Source organism: Ctenopharyngodon idella, chromosome 20 (genome assembly GCF_019924925.1).
Source record: "Ctenopharyngodon idella isolate HZGC_01 chromosome 20, HZGC01, whole genome shotgun sequence".
Classification (NCBI taxonomy): domain Eukaryota; kingdom Metazoa; phylum Chordata; class Actinopteri; order Cypriniformes; family Xenocyprididae; genus Ctenopharyngodon; species Ctenopharyngodon idella.
In genome coordinates this window covers 29,639,376-29,661,680 of record NC_067239.1, presented here as the reverse complement: position 1 = coordinate 29,661,680, position 22,305 = coordinate 29,639,376, and the positions used below count along the sequence as shown (strand labels likewise).

Below are 22,305 nucleotides of genomic sequence, written 5' to 3'. Positions count from 1 at the left end.
CAATGTATCATTTTGTTAGTGCATCATTCAATATAACAGTTGCATGTCATTTTATTGTTTTTTAATCCTTTTTCCATTAAATAAGCCAGATTAGACTCCTCCCTCAGGCCGTGTCTTTGACACCCGTTACAGACAGACAGTTGATTTGATGAGTAAACACATGGACAGCTAGCGTGCGAGTTTTTACTCTCAGCTGTCATATTTTGATCTGCTGCTGAACGTGTGAAGTCTGTAGTCCACTCCCAACCACCCAAATCTCATTGTGTGCTGCTTTGTGTTCAGTATGGCAGGTGTGTCACCTGCTCTTAAAGGTCACATCGATGATTCTTCATTGATTTTCGTTATTCATTTCACCTTTGTCCTTTTCTCCATCATGCCTGGTGCCTCATCTTCTCTCGCTGTCCTCTGCCTTCATCACCTCATTGCCTCCTCTCACTGTTTAAACACATTACAATCAAGCCTCTCGGGAGGATGCCATTGGACCAAATGCATCCTGTTGCCAAGCAACTCATTTCATCTGTCTCCTGGTGTTTGAGGGTAATTGCGCAGAGAGGCAGAGGGAGCGTCTGTGTCCGTAGAAACACAGTGAGATGGCAGGATTGAAACAAGGCTAGAGCGTTTGAGGTGAGAATGAATCTGTGCTCTGATAAATCAAACTCAAATTGGTCAGTCTGAGAGACATGACAGCACACACAGTGTGAGAATCTCTGAGCCTGAATGTTGTAGTTATGCCGTATAATCTCATCCAAGGTTATAATTGTTAAAGGGTACCTATAATGCCCCTTTTCACAAGATGTAATATAAGTCTCTGGTGTCCCCAGAATATGTCTGTGAAGTTTCAGCTCAAAATACCCCACAGATCATTTATTATAGCTTGTCAAATTTGCCTCTATTTGGGTGTGAGCAAAAACACGCCGTTTTTGTGTGTGTCCCTTTAAATGCAAATGAGCTGCTGCTCCCGGCCCGCTTTCCAGAAGAGGGCGGAGCTTTAACATCTCACGCTTCGGTTGCTCAACAACAACAAAGCTGGAGAATCTCACGCAGCCAAAATGATTGTCAGTAACGGTGTTCAGCCTTACATTGTTCAAACCGGAGTCGGACACTGATGGAGAGACTCAGGAAGAAGTTACAACTTTTAGAATGAAACTGGACGTTTCTGAATGGTTAGTGGATAAATTTATGTAGTTGCTGTGGAGTTGATTCAACTCATCAACTAGCATGTGCCTTCATGTTAATCTTTTGTACAAATCCAGCGTTGAATTGACCTTTTGGCCTTTCATCCACACTGAGTTTTTTGTCCAGTTAAAACTGAGCTTATTGAAGACGTTTTCCCAAGCGGATACATTTGAAAACAATGATTGACGTTTAGTCATGTGACGCATATTGTACCCATATACATTTATGGTTGAATTGCCATTGTTGTGCCTGTTATTCACTTTTATAGTGCTACTTCATACAATCTTCATATCACATTCATGAAAAATGACAGAATGACAGAATATTTACTAATATTTAGAATATTTATTCTGCAGCAAAACATGTTAAATGTTGCGTTTTAGACCATAAATGGAATTACGATTTTGAGTGCAACCTGGACGCACCAGTGAGAGTTGGGATATTGTGCTAATAAAATGATTATGACAGAAGGAAAGAATGAGAATATTATTATATCTGGTCTCTCAGCATCATCTCAGTGAGCTTTTATGATGATTTATGCATGCGCAGTAATTTTAAAGTTTCAGACACTTCAGTGTGGAGGAGCAACTTTTCGGAAAATGCTTAAAAATGCAAGTGTAGACAGGGAACGTTTTGAAAGGAAACAGTTTCAAATATATATGGATTAATGTGGACGTAGCCTTTGATTAGACCAACGTTCACCATCTCAAAACACACAGGTGTGCTGTGACATTTTCCTGAAGGTGTTGAAAGCTCTTCTTGACCTTGACTGCAGTGTCATTGACATGATTATTTATTTATTTAGAGCCTATTCTAGTAAAAGCATCTTAAAACCAGAACTCATAAATAAATGCACTCGCCAGAGCTGCAGCCCCACCAGCCATTAGATCAATGAAACCAGGAAGGACAGGGTCACACTGCAAACAAACGCAGCACTTTAAAGGGGCCACATTCTCCATCTAGGGATGGGTCATGACTAATTTACTAGCCATCCAACAACCAGCTAGTTTATCTAGATTTTATTTATATAGGATCTTTCAGAAATCATTCTAATATGCTGATGTGCTGCTCAAGAAACATTTCTTACTATTATTGTTAAATGTTGAAAAGAGTTGTGCTGCTTAATATTTGTGTGGAAACCATGATTTTTTTTTTTCAGGATTCTTTAATGATTAGAAGGTTCAAAAGAACAGCATTTATTTAAAATGGAAATCTTTGTAACATTATAAATCACTTTATTTTTAATCAGTTTAATGCATCCTTGCAGAATAAAAGTATAATTTTCTTTAAAAAAAAAAAAAAGCATTTTCATTGTTGAACTGTGCGACTTGAAAGATTCAAAGTTTCCATTGACAAAAAAATTGTATAGCACACTGAAAAAAGAAAAGCTGCATGGCATGAAATGACAAAAATGCAAAGCAGAAGATATTTAATATATAATAAATTGATGGAAAGCAGGATTTGACTTGACTCATAATTGATTCCAAGTTTGAGATTAGCATGTTTACACAATAAATAGATTGAAGACAGAGTAATCATTACTTTCAGTATTTAAAGAAATGTTGCATCATCCATCTTAGATGATGTTTTAATTACTGTGCAATGTGTGCATTCTGTGATTGCCTCATCCGTTAAGGATGCGTTCAGTACTGCATTAGAATTTGGACAGAATCTGGAGTCTCTGAATGCAGCATAAGGTTTCTCCATGCCATTTGGAACAGTTGGTTGCCTGAAATGCCTTTAAATGCTGCCAATATCTGTTTTGGAACAGAACTTGTGTTTACATTGACAGTGTCTTATTTTTTTTAAATAAAGAGCAAGAAATATCATCTTTTCCATGAAATGACCCCTTTAAAAAAAACATGAGATCCTTCAGTGTCGTTTAGTGTGTGCTTGGCAGGCACACTTTTCCTTCAGCACACTTCAGAAACCGGTTTAAATGAAGAAAACAAGACCTATCGATCTGTGAAACATCTCTTTTAGACTAATTTATTATCATCATATTATATCACAGTCTGTGTAATGTCTCATTTAACACATTCTCAGAGGAAACGAGCATTTGATCCTGTTTTGTCACGTCATCTTCAACTCAAATGTTTTTTAGTTGATAATTACAATCAGATTGCTGGAGGTTTAATGATTTATTTCATCTGTTATTTTTATACTAGTTTTTGCTACAAATAAAATGAAACCGTTTGAGTCGGATGTGTCAAAAAAATGTTTTTTTTTGCCACCGATCTGAAAAAAAGCCCAACAGATGAGCGTTTAAGGGTGTGACGCTGTAGATTTTAGCTATGTTTGCCCTAATGAAGTGCTCTTTAATGCCACAGAGACATGATCCCTGATGTGTCTGTCGAGCGCTGAGCCTCAGACGAGCCAGTAATGAGCCGGCGTTCGTTCTTTTTCTTTGTCCGTACCTCGTTAACATTTCCACTCGTGTGTCCTTCCTGCTGTTGACACCAAAAGGAGGATGAGATGGCAGAGAGCGAGAGAGCGAGCGAGGGGACAGATTGTTCCAAAATCGCTGAGATGGCAGCAGGGGTGAGGAACATGACTGAAGTTCATGTGGGAATGTGGTAACAGCTGTAGACAAATGAAGGAAAGCGTGATGATTTGAAGAGAAGAGTTAATGTTGTCCATTGTGTTTTTGTCAGAGAGCATTATGGGAATGTGTTCAGAAGTAAATTAACCAAGCAAGTCAAGTCAAGTCAAGTCAAGTCACCTTTATTTATATAGCGCTTTTTACAATGTAGATTGTGTCAAAGCAGCTTTACATTGATAACTGGTACATTGTTTGACTGCACAGCAGCTCTTAAAGAATAGTGTCAATGCAGGCAGATCAAAAGCACTGTTGAATATCAAAATGTCAAGTCAAGTGTCCCCAACTAAGCAAGCCAGAGGCGACAGCGGCAAGGAACCCAAACTCCATCAGGTGACATCAGGTGGCAGACAAGTGGCAAATTGGTGTTAAAATGGAGAAAAAAACCTTGGGAGAAACCAGGCTTAGTCGGGGTGCCAGTTCTCCTCTGGCCAACAGTGCTTTGTTACAATTCAGGTTGCTATCATAAGTCCAATAGGATCGCAACATTAAAAGTATTTATTTCAGTTCCATCCAATTGAGGATCGTATTCATCACGCCGGTATGGACGGTTGTTGAGGAACTGTGTCGTGGCTGTCGTGTCGATGAGGCCTTCACAGGGGATGATCTAGTTGACTCAATCTCTGCTGATACTTCAGGGCTGCGTTGTGGTCGTGTCAAGGTGCAGGTCCTTGGTCTCACCTGGATACGGCCCGGATCCGGTTGACTACGGTGAACCTCGGGATAAACAGAAAGACTAATATTAGCGTAGATGCCATTCTTCTTCTGATGTAACGAGTACATCAGGTGTTATAGGAAGTGTTCCCGGTTCCGGCTGACCTAATTTATGCAGCCTAATAATCCTTTAACGGATTTGGAAATATAAATTGGTAATGTGTTATGTGTATGCCAGGTTAAAGAGATGCGTTTTTAGTCTAGATTTAAACTGACAGAGTGTGTCTGCTTCCCGAACAATGCTAGGAAGATTGTTCCAGAGTTTAGGTGCCAAATAGGAGAAGGATCTACCACCTGCAGTTGATTTTGATATTCTAGGTATTATCAGCTGGCCTGAATTCTGAGATCGCAATAGACGTGAAGGACTATAATGAATTAGGAGCTCGCTCAGGTACTGGGGAGCTAAACCATTTAGTGCTTTGTAAGTAATTAGCAAGATCTTAAAATCTATACGATGTTTAACAGGAAGCCAATGCAGTGTTGACAGAACTGGGCTAATATGGTCATACTTCCTGGTTCTAGTAAGAACTCTAGCTGCTGCATTTTGTACGAGCTGTAGTTTATTTATCAGGCGAGCAGAACAACCACCCAGTAGAGCGTTACAGTAATCTAGCCTTGAGGTCATGAACGCATGAACTAACTGTTCTGCATTTTTCATTGAGAGCATATGTCGTAGTTTAGATATATTTTTAAGATGGAAGAATGCGGTTTTACAGATGCTAGTAACATGGCCTTCAAATGAAAGATTGGTATCAAAGAGCACACCTAGGTTCCTAACTGACGACGAAGACTTAACAGAGCAGCCATCAAGTGTTAGACAATATTCTAGGTTATTACGTGAAGAAGTTTTTGGTCCAAAAATTAGAATCTCTGTTTTTTCTGAATTTAGTAGTAGGAAATTACTGGTCATCCAATTTTTTATATCAGCTATGCACTCCGTTAATTTTGTGAATTGGTAAGTTTCGTCAGGGCGCGAAGAAATATAGAGCTGAGTATCATCAGCGTAACAGTGAAAACTAACGCCATGCTTCCTAATGATATCTCCCAAGGGTAGCATGTACAGAGTGAACAGTAACGGTCCTAGTACTGAGCCTTGTGGTACTCCATATTGAACTTGTGATCGATATGACATGTCTTCGTTTACTACTACAAACTGATAACGGTCAGATAAGTATGATTTGAACCATGACAATGCAATTCCACTAATGCCAACATAATTTTCGAGTCTATTTAAAAGAATATTGTGATCAATAGTGTCAAATGCTGCACTAAGATCCAGTAACACTAATAGAGAGATACAACCACGATCTGATGATAAGAGCAAATCATTAGTAACTCTAATGAGAGCAGTCTCAGTACTATGGTACGGTCTAAATCCTGACTGGAAATCCTCACAGATACCATTTCTTTCTAAAAAGGAACATAGCTGTGATGATACTGCCTTTTCTAGTATTTTTGACAGAAAAGTGAGATTTGAGATCGGCCTGTAATTGACTAATTCTCTAGGATCAAGTTGTGGTTTTTTAATAAGAGGTTTAATAATAGCCAGCTTAAAAGTTTTTGGTACGTATCCTAATGATAAAGATGAATTGACGATATTGAGAAGAGGGTCTATGACCTCTGGAAGCATTTCTTTCAATAGCTTAGTCGGTATAGGGTCTAACATACATGTTGTTGATTTTGATGATTTAACAAGTTTAGACAATTCTTCCTCTCCTAAAGCAGTAAATGAATTGAATTTTTCCTCAGGGACACTACAATGCACTATCTGACACGATACTGTAGTAGACGGTTGCATGGTTATTATTTTTTCTCTAATATTATCAATCTTGCAAGTAAAGAAGTTCATAAAGTCATTACTGCTGTGCTCTTTGGAAACATCAGAAGTTGAAGCTTTATTTCTTGTTAATTTAGCCACTGTATCAAATAAATACCTAGGGTTGTGTTTATTTTCTTCTAAGAGTTTTGAAAAATAGGCAGATCTAGCAGATTTTAAGGCCTTTCTGTACTCAATCATTCTCTCTCTCCACGAAATACGAAATACTTCTAGTTTTGATTTCTTCCAGCTGCGCTCCATTTTTCTGGCTGCTAACTTTAGGGCCCGAGTGTGGTCATTGTACCATGGCATTGGATTAATTTCCTTAATCTTTTTTAAACGCAAAGGAGCAACTGAGTCTAATGTGCTGGAAAAGACAGAGGCAATAGTTTCTGTTGCAACATCGAGGTCTTCTAAGCTGTCTGGTATGCTAAGGCGATGAAAATGATCAGGAAGATTATTTATAAAGCAATCTTTAGTGGTAGAAGTGATGGTTCTACCATATTTATGGCATGGAGGCAGTTTAGCCGCCTTGACTAAATGTAGTATACACGAGACTAGATAATGATCTGAGATGTCGTCACTCTGCTGCAGAATTTCAACAGCATCAATATCGATTCCATGTGACAATATTAGATCTAAAGTATGATTATGACAATGAGTGGGTCCTGACACATGTTGTCTAACACCAATAGAGTTTAGAATATCTGCAAATGCCAATCCTAATGCGTCTTTTTTATTATCTACATGAATATTAAAATCACCAACAACAAGGACTTTACCTGCAGCTAGTACTAACTCTGATAGAAAGTCAGCAAATTCTTTGATAAAGTCTGTATTGTGTCCTGGTGGCCTGTATACAGTAGCCAGCACAAATGTCAACTTACATAATGTTACGTAAAGTACCATAGTTTCGAAGGAATTATATTTGAAAGACTTCTGACTAATACTGTAAATATTACTATAGATTACAGCAACACCTCCCCCTTTGCCTTTCTGACGGGCATTGTGTCGATAATCATAACCTTGAGGACTAGACTCATTTAAAGTAATGTAATCGTCCGGTTTTAGCCAAGTTTCTGTCAAACACAGCACATCTAGATTATTATCTTTGATAATATCATTAACAATAAGTGATTTTGAAGAAAGGGATCTAATATTTAACAACCCGAGTTTTATCATTTGTTTAGCATTATTATCTCTATTTTTTATTTGTTGAACATCAATTAAATTTTTACCATTAAATGGGTTTGGAAGTTTTTTGTTTTTACTAATTCGGGGTACAGACACAGTCTCTATTTGAAAATATCTAGGTGTAAGAGTTTCTATGTGTTGAGAGTTATCTGAATTTTCTGACTTCTGTAACGTGAGGCAGCTAGCAGACGGTCGGTTTAGCCAGTTTGTCTGCTGCTTTCTGACCTGGGCCCCAGTTTGTCATGTTTCAGTTCTAAGACTATGTGCCATATTACTAGAGAGAAGAGCAGCACCATCCCGGGAGGGATGAATACCATCTCTTTTTAACAGGTCAGGTCTGCCCCAAAAACTTTTCCAATTATCTATGAAACCTATATTATTTTGCGGACACCACTTAGACAGCCAGCCATTGAGTGATGATAATCTGCTAACTATCTCATCACTCCGACGAACAGGAAGGGGGCCAGAGCAAATTACTTCTCCTGACATTGTACTTGCGAGTTCACACACCTCTTTAATGTTAATTTTAGTGATCTCCGACTGGCGAAGTCGAACATCATTAGTGCCGACGTGAATAATAATCTTAGAGTATTTACGATTAGCATTAGCCAGCACTTTTAAATTTGCTTTGATGTCAGGTGCTCTGGCTCCCGGCAAACATGTGACTATGGTGGCTGGTGTCTCTATTTTCACGTTCCGTGTAATAGAATCGCCAATAACTAGGGCACTTTCAACAGGATTCTCAGTGGGTGTATCACTGAGTGGGGAGAACCTGTTTGATGTTCTTATTGGAACGGAAGAGTGGTGTTTTTCGCGGCTAGGCCGCCTCACCGTTACCCAAGTGCCCTGCTGCACGGGCTCTACAGCCGGAACCAAACAATGTACAGAGTTCACTAAGCTAGTCGCATCCAAAACAGTATCTGAAGCCCTTGCATTCTTACTATCCTCGATTAAAGTTTGGATGCGTGTCTCTAATTCTGAGATTCTCTCTGTCAGCCTGACTATTTCCCTACATTTATGACATGTAAATCCCTCATCACTGACAGAGAGAGCTATGGTAAACATGTGGCAAATGGAACAGGTAGCAATGCTGGGAGAGGATGACATGACTCACCGTGTTTGTAGACTGATCCGACTTACCACAGCTGTTTGAAGAACGCGTTGAAAAAGGAGCGCGCGAGCGACTGTTAACAAGTTGACAAGCTAGCGCTGCAAATGCAAATGCGTTGTAACAGCGATTTAGATTCAAATATTACAAGCTAGCGACGTCAGATTAGTGTGGTAGGCAATATTACATATACGGTAATAAAAAAATAAGCAACAATGAATAAAAGTAAGAGATTCAAAACAAAGCTATACGGAGTTACAGACGCAAACCAATCTGAGCAGCGAGGCAGACAGGAGCAATCGACAGGAGCAATCGACAGGACAGCCTAAATGGACAGCCAAACGACGTCACATGAAGTTACTGCATTGATAAACCTTTTGTTTAGTATATGTGTGTTATCATGGGCAGGTATTAGCATTGAAGTCAACATGAACCAAAATTGAGCTTATTTACTCTCTTAAAGGGTTAGTTCACCCAAAAATGAAAATTCTGTCATCGATTACTCACCCTCATGTCGTCCAAATCCATAAAACTCTTGTGCTCTATGTATATTCGCTGATCACTGTTTATTAGGAGTGTAAATCATATATACAATCCAACATCGATTCTCTGTGCCAGGGATACGATATTTGCCGATACCTCAACACAATGCAATTACGATTTGATTAGACTTGGATTAAACTGCTCGATTCACATGGACTGATTTTACAATCTCTTTATGAATCATCAGAGTTTCGGGTGAATAGACTTTTTTAAATGGAGGGACAGAAATCTCTCAGATTTCATTAACAATCTCTTCATTCGTGTTCCGAAGATAAATGAAAGTTATGGGTTTGGAACAACATGAGGGTGAGTAAATGATGAGAGATTAAAGCAACACCGTGTAACTTTAGCCCCTCTATTGGGCGAAGCATAAAACTAAGTCGTGCAGAGGAGCATTGTTTTGGTAATTATGAGAGTTGTGATTTGGCTTTGCTCTTCTGCTCAAATGAATCCGATGGCTTGAGGCTCGCCAATGTGCTCATGGTTACAGGTGATCGCCTTATCAGTGTGAAGATTACTAAAAACATGAAAACTCTCTCAATAACAAAATACTGCTATCTGAAAAAAATGTCTTATGAGAAGGTAAGTACTAGCTTATATCCCATTGTTTTGACTTGATGAAATCAATTGTTTTAAAATGGCATTACAGAAGCTTTGCAATGCTGACATTAGACATAATTATTGCAATTCATATCAGATAACGGTGGAAACTTGGCAGGGCTGTTTATAGGCATATAGACCAAAGTAGTAACTGGTTTAGAGATTGGCATTGTTACCAACATATACATTGTCAGTGGACGGCAAATCTGATGCTATGCAAACTATGTCGATTTGTGTTTTATTACTGTCACTTTCCTTTTCTGCTTGCAAACTCTTTTCAGTTTGAGGTTTCAGTTGTTGTGGCTTCAAGCTACAAGTACTGTCCTGACCTTCTTTCCTTTATTTACGGGTATGACATAATGCATGCATGAATGATGAAAGTATGCAGTTTCCCACAAAAACACTGCTTGAAAGATGGTTTTGTGATGTACTTGCTCCTTATTATTTATTTATTTTAATTTAAAACTAAAAACGTTACCTGTGAAGCTTTAAATGTGTTGCTAATGTGGTTTCATGTTGAGTCCTGAACATCGTGTGGATTGTGTCTGTGTGTTTCAGGTACGTGAACACTCTCTTGAAGTTGGTACCGCAGGTGCTACAGCTCCAGGAACAGTTACGAGACGCTGTACAGAATGGAGACATGGAGACGTCACATGGCATCTGTCGGATCGCCGTCTCTCTGGGAGAGAACCATTCAAGGTACAAACACGCACAATAGGTGAAGAAAATGTTATTTAAGTACACCATTAGAAAAGGTGAAACACTTTCTAAAACAGTTTATAGGGCTGTTAATTTATTGTGTTAATTAGATGTTATTAATTATAAAAACAATAAAATAATGACCTGTATAAACCTGAATAGAAATCTTTTGTAACAATATAAAAGTAAATTTACTGTCACTTTTGATCAATTTAATGCATCACTTCTAAAAAATGTCATTTCAAATGTAATTTTTCAAAAAGAAAAAGATCTTACTGTCCACAAATCCATAATATATAATACTGATAAATATTTTAATATTGATAAAGATTTTCCAGATGTGACGTAGTGTTAGTGTGATCAAGGTCTCTTCTCCTCTTTTCTATCAGAGCTCTATTGGAGCAGGTGGAGCACTGGCAGAGTTTTTTGGCACTGGTGAATATGATCATGTTCTGCACGGGCATCCCAGGGCACTACCCCGTCAACGAGACCACCAGCTCTCTCACACTTACCTTCTGGTACACACTACAGGTGAGAAACACTGCTAAGATCTTAAACACTGCGTCTCTGCCTACAGTGTGCATGTATCTGTTCAGTACCTCACTAGTGAGCAGGTGCACAGATGAATTAGTGCCTTTTTTCCTCAAATCCAGCACTTGTTGATGATAGTGATGATAACTAGATAGTGAATGTGGCACCTGAAGGCCAAGTATGGTAACCCATACTCTGAATTTGTCCTCTACTTTTAACTCATCCAAGTTAGTACACACACATTAAGAGCAGTGAGTAGTGAACACACACACACACACACACACACACACACACACACACCCAGAACAGTTGGCAGCCATTTTTGCTGTGGCGCCCGGGAGCGATTGGGGGTTAGGTGCCGTGCTCAAGGGCACCTCAGTCATTTCCTGCTGGTATTGAGAATCGAACCCGCAACCTTTGTCCAAATAAAACTCTTTAAGTTCACACAGAAGCAGAATATTATGTCAGTTCAGGACTTGCTACTGAATTGTGAATGACTGTTCACACATACATTAAGGCTGCACGATTAATCGTATTTTAATCGCGATAACGATATCTGCTTCTCTCGATTGATTGACACACAAACCCGCCTCCCCTCACTCACTCGTTTCATTTGCTCCGGATGAATATTGTTGGTGTTACAGGGCTTGAATTTCAGTGTGGGATTGCGCGTATTGTGCATCATTTTACTCATTCCTGCAAAATTTGTGCTCACACCCAAAGTGTGTGCACATAAAGGCACCTCTCAGTACTAAATTGAGTTATTTTTTGCTGCTTATTGTGCTTAAACAGTCAAATACTCACCAAGTAATGTCAAAATGCTGGCGAGTATTCACGTAAACACAGTTCTTTTAAGTGAATGTAAACAGTTGAGAAAGAAAACGCATGTGTAACAGTATAATGGATCCGTGCGTCGGATCTTAAAGTGACAGCAGCCTAATATACCTGATGCCAAATTATGAGATAATATTAAAAATATCTATATGGCAGTTCTTCCCCATGGGACTGATGTCAAAATTGTGGCCAGTGAAAATGCTGACTGGCTAGTAACTTTAAAAAAAACACTAGCCACAGTGGTTTTAAAATTAATGTCAAGCCCTGCCTATAGGTAATAGTTAATATATGTGTGGCTTTAACGCAATATTGTATAAAGTGGTAAATAAATGTGATGTGACTTGACTAGGATAGTGCCGAATAGCAGAGCTGGTGCAAACATATCCACATCGCTATGATCAGATGCTTTCTTTACTGCTGTTTTCTCACCGCTGTCATTTTAGTTGTGTGTTTATTTTGTTATTGAGAGGAAAGCAGGCAGCACCTATTTACATATTCATCTAAACTGCGCTCTCATCAGTGTGTGCCACATCGGAATGTTCGTTAACAGTATACCACTGCGAAGGTATTTATTTTTTACCCCTAAGCAAAGAATGAAAAGTAACTTTGCTGTGAGTACACAAAATGAATCTTTGCTAACTCCACACTCCCTTTCAATTTCTTCTTCTTTTATGTAGGCTTCGCAGCTTTGTTTGTGTGTAAATTTTCAGCAGTGACGGAGAGTGTCTGTTAGAGACATTGAACTGTCCTTCGCACTGTATTTGAATATACACCTGTGCTTTACTGCAGTGTGTGTCGTCACGTGTTGAATATTCAGGAATGACCTTTGCCTGCGTCCTTGCCTGTGTTTACAGTCTGCATTAGCTGAATATTTTATGTCTATGTTTAAAGGTTTAAATCCAGTAGCAAAACTATTGGATTATGGATGTTCCATTTAATTTCTCCATAGAGAAATAGAATATTAACAACTTTTAAACCTAGGTTAAGTGATGATATATGCTTCTGTAGAAGACACAAGTCAGTGTGATTTCAACTTCATTTTTATTTTCACTCGTTAAATTTTAGTACACGCCACCAGGAGCTCTGCTCTTTTTGGAAAGAGTCGGTACAGCATATCTATCTTTTACAAATATAATAAAACTAAAGACTTTTCGGAGATATGAAGGATGCAATACTACTCTATAGGTACTCAAGATTAACATGAGATTGGCGGAAACTGTGTGTGTTATGTACCCTTTAAACCATACACAGTTGGTGACTTACAGTCATCCATTGCTTTAATTGCACTCTTCTCACAAAATAAATTAAATTAAACTCAAATCAACATTTTAATTATTTATTTTACTAAGTAACTGTGTGATAAGTGATATTGACTCACTGGCTGTATTTTTCCTTTTTTAATCAGTAGTTTAGTGTTTATTTGCTGATGTTTGCCCGTGTGTTTCAGGATGACATCATGTCGTTTGAGGCAGAGAAGCAGGCCGTGTATCTGCAGGTCTACAGGCCTGTGTATTTCCAGCTCGTAGACGTTCTGCTGCACAAAGCGCAGTTCCCCACGGACGAGGAGTATGCTTCCTGGTCATCAGACGAGAAGGAGCAGTTCAGGATCTACAGGTCTGTGTGTGTGATTCATATTCTCAAGGGCCTGTTGTAACATTTTCTTCTGCACTCAGCAATTTCATGTTGGATTTGCTGTATTTGCACAGCAGACAAAGTTGCTGTTCTTATTAGGAATGTGCAAAATTAAATATTTCAATATTATTAAAATACACAAGTATTACAATTTAATATTTATTATTACTTTAATATTTAAATACTTGATATGTGTAAGGCTAAAACTTTTCATTTTAATTGTCTTAGATAGAAAATGAATGAAACAACACAAAGGGTTTGTGTTACTTTTCTAAGGCATGAAGTGTTGATAAAATAATGCATTTCTGTGATGTTTGACTCTTTTAGGGTGGATATATCCGACACACTGATGTACGTCTACGAGATGCTGGGAGCCGAATTACTCAGTAACCTGTACGACAAACTGGGGCGACTCCTCACCAATACAGAACAAACAACAACATGGCAGGTCAGAAAATAATGGATTCAGTTTTCATTGTTTTTGCTCTTTCATTAAACAAACAAAGCAAAGGGACGAACTTTTGTGCACATTGCTAGGGCTGCACGATTAATTAAAACAAAAACAAAACTGTTATGGCTCAGTGCAATTATGAATAAGCAAAGGCTGTGATTTCATTCAGTAAATATATGCTTCTTGTTTCATAGTGAAGCTCGGCTTGGTGTTCTTTTACACGAGAGCAGCTGTTTTCTGTCTCAGAGCGGCTCGGTTCACAGAAAATGTGGCTCCACGTGAACTCATCTCTGCATCTGCTCTGAGTTTAAGTCGCTTTTGAATGCGCCAACCATCTTCCCAAACTTGCAATGAGAAGCACTTATAAACTGGATGTTGTCAGCTAAAGAGAAAATGATTTAAGGGCGTTTTCCCGCCAAAATAAAAGCTTTTGCTTTAACGTTTGAAAATGAAAAAAAAATAATAGTAAATATAAAATAAATATTAGCATTTATTTTATAAATATTAGTATTAAATAAGTATTAGTACTGTACAATAAAATTATTATATTATTTTACTTATATTACTTTATCTTAACCCTTGTGCATTCAAAAAAAAAAGTTACACATAGGTGCAAAATGGACAAAAATGTCCATGCCATAAAATTGTCATAGAAATATGATTTATTAATATTTTTTTCCACTTTCACTGATGTAAATTTTTTAACCAGCATCTGTTCTATCCATAGATACCAAATATTCATGAATTTTAAGAACTTTAACTCTTTAAATGCTGGTTTGTTTACATAATGCCATAGGTGTTTTTTTTATGAAAAAATTAAAAATAGTAGTTTATTTTCATAAACTAAATGCTAAGGAGAATTTTTTTTCTTTGCTTATTAGATTCTTGGGTGTGTCAATGAAGAACAACAACATTAATTTTGAGGCATTTATATTTTTTATGTAGTGTCAGATTTTTTACAAAAACTAACACTTTGGTCCATAATGGACAAAAATGTCCATGCCAAAAAACTGTCATAGAAATGTTATATATTAATATTTTTTTCCACTTTCACTGACTGTTTTTTTTTATTTATTTTTTGATCAGCATCTCTTCTATTCATAATTACCAAACATTCATTAATTTTCAGAATTTTAACGCTTTACAAATCGGTTTCTTTACATCCTCAGCTTCTAATGCACCTGTGTGCTCACTGTCAGTGGGCAACACTAGCTTCAGAGCTTCCTCTGCTGAGTAACGTCTCTTCACATCTTGCAAACAATGAAATGATCAACCCCTCAAGCACCACATATTTATAGGTTTGGCTGTGAGGACACCTGTGTGAACTCAAACTTTGTATAAAATCTACCAGACTAAACAATCAGCATTTTCTTGTGGTGAAAACTAAAACAATGTGTTTAGGGGCTTCTGAACTTCTACTTCAAATTCAAGAGTACCTTTTATCTCCGTACAAAAACAATAACAAGTGAAAAAGTGCAATCAAGGGTTAAGATGCATGTTTGGTCGAAAAAGAAAAACCTCAAACCTTCTTTGACCTTTTTCATAGTTTTCACATGGCCCTATGACCCTGCCAAGGGTGTGACTCATACATGGAGTGGGATTTTTGATTGCCAGTACAATATAATTTCTTTCAAACTAATTACACACATTAAATTTTCAGTAAACACATGCAAACTACACTCTGACATCCTTACCAACATACCCACACAATTATAGCTGCATTATTTTTCCAATTGACTCTATAATATGCATAAGCAGAAAACACAAATAAAGCGAGTATTTCTTTTATATGCCAAATTTGAAAATATGGCACAATCTAGTAAAAAATGGTAAAAAAGTAAAATTTGAAGCCTTGCCGATAGAATGAATGCCTATTTGCAAATATTGTATCATTTTATAGTCAAATGGCCCTGGGTTAAAAAATTGCAGTTTTAATGGGTTTCAATGTGGACATTTTTGTCCTTAAGGTCCTGAGTGTGAGTATTTTTTGTACAGAGGGTAAAATTGATTTTTTGAAGGAAATGAGGGTAAAATATTAAAATTCCAATAAAAATAAACACCTGAGCCAAAATTCATGGAGTTGGCATTAACAAAGGCACACTTATAACAAAAAACAAAACTGAAATGGACAAAAATGTCCATAAGGTTGCACAAGGTTAAATACTCATTTTTTTATTTTACAGTGAAGTATTACAATAATTGCTAACAATAATATTTTTTATTTTGTTTAACATTTTTATGTATAGTATATGTACTATACATAAAATATACATATAGTATATGTAGTTATTATTATTTTATAGTCATTTTGATATATAATCACAAAATTGCATATAATTGCATATTATCTAAAAATTGTGCAGCCCTACAAACAAAGATCTAAAAAAACCTGTTTAAATCGCATTTTTTATCAGGAAAAAAAATGCAATTTAGATTTTTCAACCCCAATCTTGCCGCCCTGCATGGGGTTTTTAACAGAAATTTGTCTTTTTTGTTCCAGCATACAGAAGCGCTGTTGTACGGATTCCAGTCCATCGCTGAAACGATAGATGTGAACTATTCTGATGTCATCCCAGGACTCATCGGCCTAATTCCAAGAATCAACATAAACAACGTCCAGCTGGCCGACACGGTCATGTTCACAATCGGTGTGTGCTTGCATATTGGTGCTCATGTAATATTAAAAACAGTCGTTGTGCCATTTCTGTGAAATTGTCATTTGTCATCTCAAAGCAATTTAGGCTGTTTTCACACCCTCTGGTCCAGACCAGACAATTCCACACAATTACTTTCCCACACAGACACTTAGTTTTGAGTTCCAGCCCAGATATTTACCCATTACGTCTCTCCCTGTAGGAGCGTTGGCAGAGTGGTTGGCGGATCATCCGGTGATGCTGAGCAGCGTTCTGCCATTGGTTTTGCAGGCATTGGGCAATCCAGACCTGTCTGTTTCCAGCGTCTCCACATTAAAGAAGATCTGCAGAGAGTGCAAATATGACCTGCCCCCATACGCTACCAATATAGTTGCTGTGTCACAGGTATCACATGCTCTAATGAACATGATACTTACACATATAGGACAAATTTACAGTTTTTCTCATCTGAATGTGTCTTTTTCTTTTGTCTTATATGCAGGAAGTGCTTATTAAACAGATCCACAAGGTGAGTTTGTATTTATTTTGATGAATAAACCCATTTGGTTTTGCTCAGATGAAGCTGATTTCATAGAGCTGTTAATGTTAATTTTTCATTTTTGGTCAGCCGTTTTGAAATCAAAATCTACTTTGCGTAGTATCCTGATCAGGTGCTACACAACAAAGCGTCAAATGATTTGTCATTGTTCTTTACCTTTTGTTTAAATCAAAATGAACTAAAAAATGACCGTATTTTCTCTCGAAATACATGTTCATGTTCTTATTTTGCAAAATTTATCAATACACATTTTGTTTTTTTGTTTTAAAAAAGAAACATTTGTCTTTAATTTGGTCTGCCTCTGAAATTGCTTTTGTGAGTTCAAGTTTCTGCTTATGCAATGAAATCTCATTAGTCTAAAATCGTTTTCTGCCTAACAACCCAGGTTTCCGTGGGTCCTCAGAAAGTCTTAAATTCAGTTTGATCAAATTTAAGGTTATAGAAAGTCTTAAAAATCTTAAATGGTGTAACAGCTGTATCTGAGATTTAATTCAGGGTAAACTCTCGTGGCTTCTTTCTGAACCACCCTTCATAAGTAGGAAAGACTAAGAACATTATTATAATATTTACTATACTATATTACTATACTATCATCTTTTATTGCCTTTCTTTAAAAGGATCATTATCGTATCTGCAAAAAAATTGTATCGATCGACCTCTAATTTGTATTTATTGATATATTAGTTCATAATCTAATTGTAAACTCAATTTTTACGTATAGTATATATTAAGTCTGAGATACATGATTTATTTTGAGATTGTATGGGTTTGTTCTGTGAAGACATACAGTATTAATTTTATTTGTGCAGGTCTTTTATTAAAAATTCTGCAGATCCCTAGGGCATAATTGTTTATCAAACATCAAATATGTTCTGGTTGGCGTTGATTTTCGGCACTTCGCACAGCTTTTCCACTTTCACTTTTGGGGACAAAAACAATACTTGAAGCTGGAAATGCACCACACCTGGTTAGCACATGGTATTACACCTGTTCAATCTCTCTCTTTCCCTCTAGACGAGTCAATGTATGTGGTTGATGCAGGCTCTGGGCTTTCTGTTGTCTGCACTGCCAGTGGAGGAGATCTTGAGGAACCTTCACTCTCTGATCACCCCATACATCCAACAACTGGAGAAACTAGCAGAGGAGACGGTGAGACATTAAAGCGCTCGCCCGAAGTCCTCTCAGGCCTCTGGGTTTGTTTATCCGTGTGTTCGTTTGGCCCGGTTGCATGTGAACAGACCCTGTTTCTGCGTGAGTGTGTCATAGGGTGGAACATTTCTCAGCAGGAACAGATTGGCATTACTCTGGGCGCTGGAAGAGTAAACCGCAGGAAAAATCGGCTTAATGTTACTGAGAGCCCTGCATGGATTCATATTAAGTAACTGATATTTCAAGCACAATATAGCAAGATATTTGATCTATTTTTGCAGTACAAATTGAAGTGGTGACAAAAAAGCTTAAGCAGGATCAATGTAAATACTGATAAAACAGCAGATCAGTGCACTGGCTTTAACTGTTGCGTTGGTAACTATTGTATTCTTTAGCGTTCTTCTTCCACTCTGGAAGTCTATGGCAGCCCATAGAACCGCTTGCGGGAAATTTATGAAATTTGGCACACTGTTAGTGGCTAGTCTGAACTGTCACCATAGCAAATTTGGAGTCTCTAACTCAATCCCTCTAGCGCCACCAACTGTCCAAACTTGCGCTTATGTTTATGCTAATAACTTTTGAACCGTATGGGCTTGAAACTAGAAAATTTATATTTCTTCTGATTTCTTGGCTCAAGACAATTCGATTGCACCTGATGACATCAACTCCTCCTAGGCCTGATGACATCAACTCCTCCTAGCTCCGATTTTCACAAAAATTGAACCTGATCTTCAGACCATGCTGACAAAAAGTTGTGGAATTCAAGTTGATTTGTCAAACCGTTTTCGAAAAATGTGCAAACGAATTTTGCATAGCGCTTGCAAAAATAGACTCCTCAAAAAATAATCTCCTCAATGCTTTATTGTATTCAGACCAAACTTGGTCCACGTCATCACAAGCATGACCTGAGGTTACATGCTGCGTTTCGGCACAGCGCCACCTTCTGGTCCGGAGATACGAAAATGGATATTTTTGCTTATTTGTCCAAAAATCCATAAAAGGGGTCTCGTTAGATTTGGGGAATCATGCCAAGTTGATTGATATCCAATTTTCCCATATCGGCCATTTTGGGCGTCGACCATTTTGCATTTTGTAGTAAAATGCTGTATTTTATGAATGTATCAATTATGCCCTAAAGGAGTCTGAGAGGTTTCGGACCAGCGCCACCTAGTGGTGTGAAAAATTATTTACATGCTTATAACTTTAGATGTGGTTGACTTATTTTCACGGGAGTCATCTCCTTGGATTCCTGAATCCTTGCCCAGTCCAGCAATACCAAACATGCTAGGTTTTGCCTTATGGTTAGTGCAACATTATGATTTAGCGTTTAAACAACATTCACAAATATCTTAGAAACCGTTCGAGACAAAACACCATAGGAAAATCGGAAACATAGGTCGTTGACTACACTAATGGACGAATGTCAAAATTTTGATAGTAAGTGGCAAAAAAATGCAATCAAAGTCAGGTGTGGGTAATTTAGGTGTTCATACATATAAATGTCTATAACTCCTAAAATTTGACACGCTTATGTATGGGGGCACTTTGAGGACACACACAAAAAAAGCAGTGGAACTGCGCAACTTGGTGGCGCTATAATTGAACAAAACATGACATTGGTTCTAACTACAGAACAGTTTGTCTGATTGACTTCAAAATTGACATGCAGTGTCTTTGTCTCAGTTGCTATCATAGTCCATTATGACGTTGGTCTGCTGCTAGCTTCCTTGTTTGCTTCTGTTGTGCTTGGCCCCTTAATTGCTGCTTGCAGCTATATTTTAAAATTATACCTATAATTGAAAATAACCTTCAAGCATTCGCTCTTTTACTGCCAAAACATCTTGGATGTAATGGAATAGGTGCTGACCTTATTTGTTCTGAAGTTCATGCATGCTGAAGTTCCCCACGTTCAATGTGCTAAGCTGCCAAGAGCAACATTTTTCGTTAGTGATGCACCAAAATTTTGGCAACCGTAGATATCCGGCTGAAAATTAATTTCCGTTTTATGGAGGGCCGAAATCATTGACAGAAATGATGACATTAAATTATGTGTCATGTTTTATGTATTCACTCAATCAGTGTTTCAACCACGAAAAAGACGTCAATAAAACAGCTGGTAAACAATGTCTCATGTAACGTTACATTTACCTCAGGAAAATCATTCAATCTCAATAAACTTGTTAGTTAGCTAGAAAAAAATATTTTAGAGAAGAGCATATTAAATATATATATGCACTATATTACATATTCATTATATTTTAACTTGACCTGTTGTCTTTAGTACTTAATGTATGTTTGAATAAAAGTCATGAGAACAATGAATAAATATATCATTAAAAAGTTACATAGGGAATTATTTGGAATTTAAATTTCTATATACAACTCATTTTTAATTAGGGTTTGATTAGTTATTACATTTGTTTAAATAATTGATTATTAAATAAACTTTCATTTCTGTTTTTGGCAAAAGGAAAACTTGAATTTCGGTTTTGGTGTTTCAGTGAGAAATTAATTTTGGTGCATCACTATTTTTCATTCCTCTTAAGATATAATGGAAGCAATAAAACTATTTAATTAGTATTGCACCCTGCAAAAAAAAAAAATAAATCTATGACTTCCATTGAAACTGAGACAGTGGCTCACTTTTGTGAGCAACTAAAACACCCTAGCAACTATATTGCAATTCCCTGGCAACCATAAGCAAACATCACTTGCAAACGTCATAATCTATCTTCTAAATACTTTTGCATTGTATTTATTTTGCATCTTATCAAAATGCATGGAAATCTAAACCGATTTCACTCCTAATTCCTGTTCGGCTTCATATCTCGTCTCTCTCTACAGGCTGCATGTCTATTTTTGACTTTAGTTTTCTAATACCATTCCTTCCCGTCTGGTCCTTCCAGAAAGACATTACATCAGCCTTAGTAAACAGGCTGTGATGGGGCGCTCACACAGCGACCCCTGCTGGTCACAGACTTTGAGGATGTGTCTAAACACTCAGATCTCATGCGTCGGCTCTGATGCTATTTTCAGATGGTGCTGTCAGTAGAATTGCTAAAAATACCCGAAGTAAACAAGACCTCAGTGTACACTTCTTCACATATTCTTTATAAAACAAATTGTTCTGGTAATGATATCTGATTGGATGAGCTTTTTGAAGCAAATAGACAACACATTCATGCATCTCTGACATCATATCAATTGAATTCTACATGAATGATTTTACAGTTAAAACTAACTAATGAACTTTATTATATGTACATTTTTTTTAAATAGGCATGAAGTGTAATGTTTTTCCAGGTTAACCTTTTGAAGATAAGGTCGTTCCTTTGTTAAATGTTTAATTGTGTGTCTCTTTCCTTTTGTGCTTGTGTGTGATGTCATAAAGGAAGGAAGACAGTGTAGCGACTCGCTCTGCCTCTCCGCCAATCACTGAGCTGTTGTCATGGAGCTAACAGCAGTAATTAGACTGTTGGCCTAATGGTTGTTTAACGACTCTTTAATTACTGCTGATGTTCCCGGGAGTGCCGGCGCAGAGCGCACGCCCACCCCACCCGTCGGGTCTCATTATTTTACTACATGATTCAAGCACTCATACTGTGGGATATTTCTTGCTCGTTTGTTAAATGTGTTGAAATGGACTATTTTTATTAGTAGTTTGAATTAGTTTTTATTTGTACATTTTCATTTTAAATTTAGATAGTTTTAGTAATTTTGCCATTTTTTTATTAGTTTTTTTTTTATTTTATTTTTTATATGTCTATATAGTTTTTATTAATTTATTAGAAACATTTTTAATTGTAGTTATTTTAGTACATCAAGTTAAACTAAATGAAAATGAAAAAATGTTCCCTCGGCAATTAGTTGAAATAAAATAAGCAATATTTTATTTTATTTCAATTCACTTTATTTTAATTTCAAGTAAGAAAAATAAAATTAATATTTTTAGTTGACTATAATATCAGTATATTTATAAAATAGTAGTACTTATTAATAAATGCACAATTGTAGATAATAAATATTTATATTATTTTATATTAATATAATACTATATATTATATTAT

The 22,305-nt window shown here is 37.0% G+C and overlaps 1 protein-coding gene across 1 annotated transcript in view; it reads left to right on the top strand.

Annotated features, from left to right (window-relative positions):
• ipo13b (importin 13b) overlaps nucleotides 1-22,305 on the top strand; it is a 48,193-nt gene that overhangs the window by 12,446 nt on the left and 13,442 nt on the right. Inside the window, 8 exon segments of the mRNA XM_051874690.1 lie at nucleotides 10,309-10,449; nucleotides 10,839-10,980; nucleotides 13,262-13,428; nucleotides 13,774-13,894; nucleotides 16,398-16,545; nucleotides 16,754-16,935; nucleotides 17,033-17,059; nucleotides 18,104-18,238. Of these exon segments, the coding sequence (XP_051730650.1) occupies nucleotides 10,309-10,449; nucleotides 10,839-10,980; nucleotides 13,262-13,428; nucleotides 13,774-13,894; nucleotides 16,398-16,545; nucleotides 16,754-16,935; nucleotides 17,033-17,059; nucleotides 18,104-18,238 (1,063 nt within the window).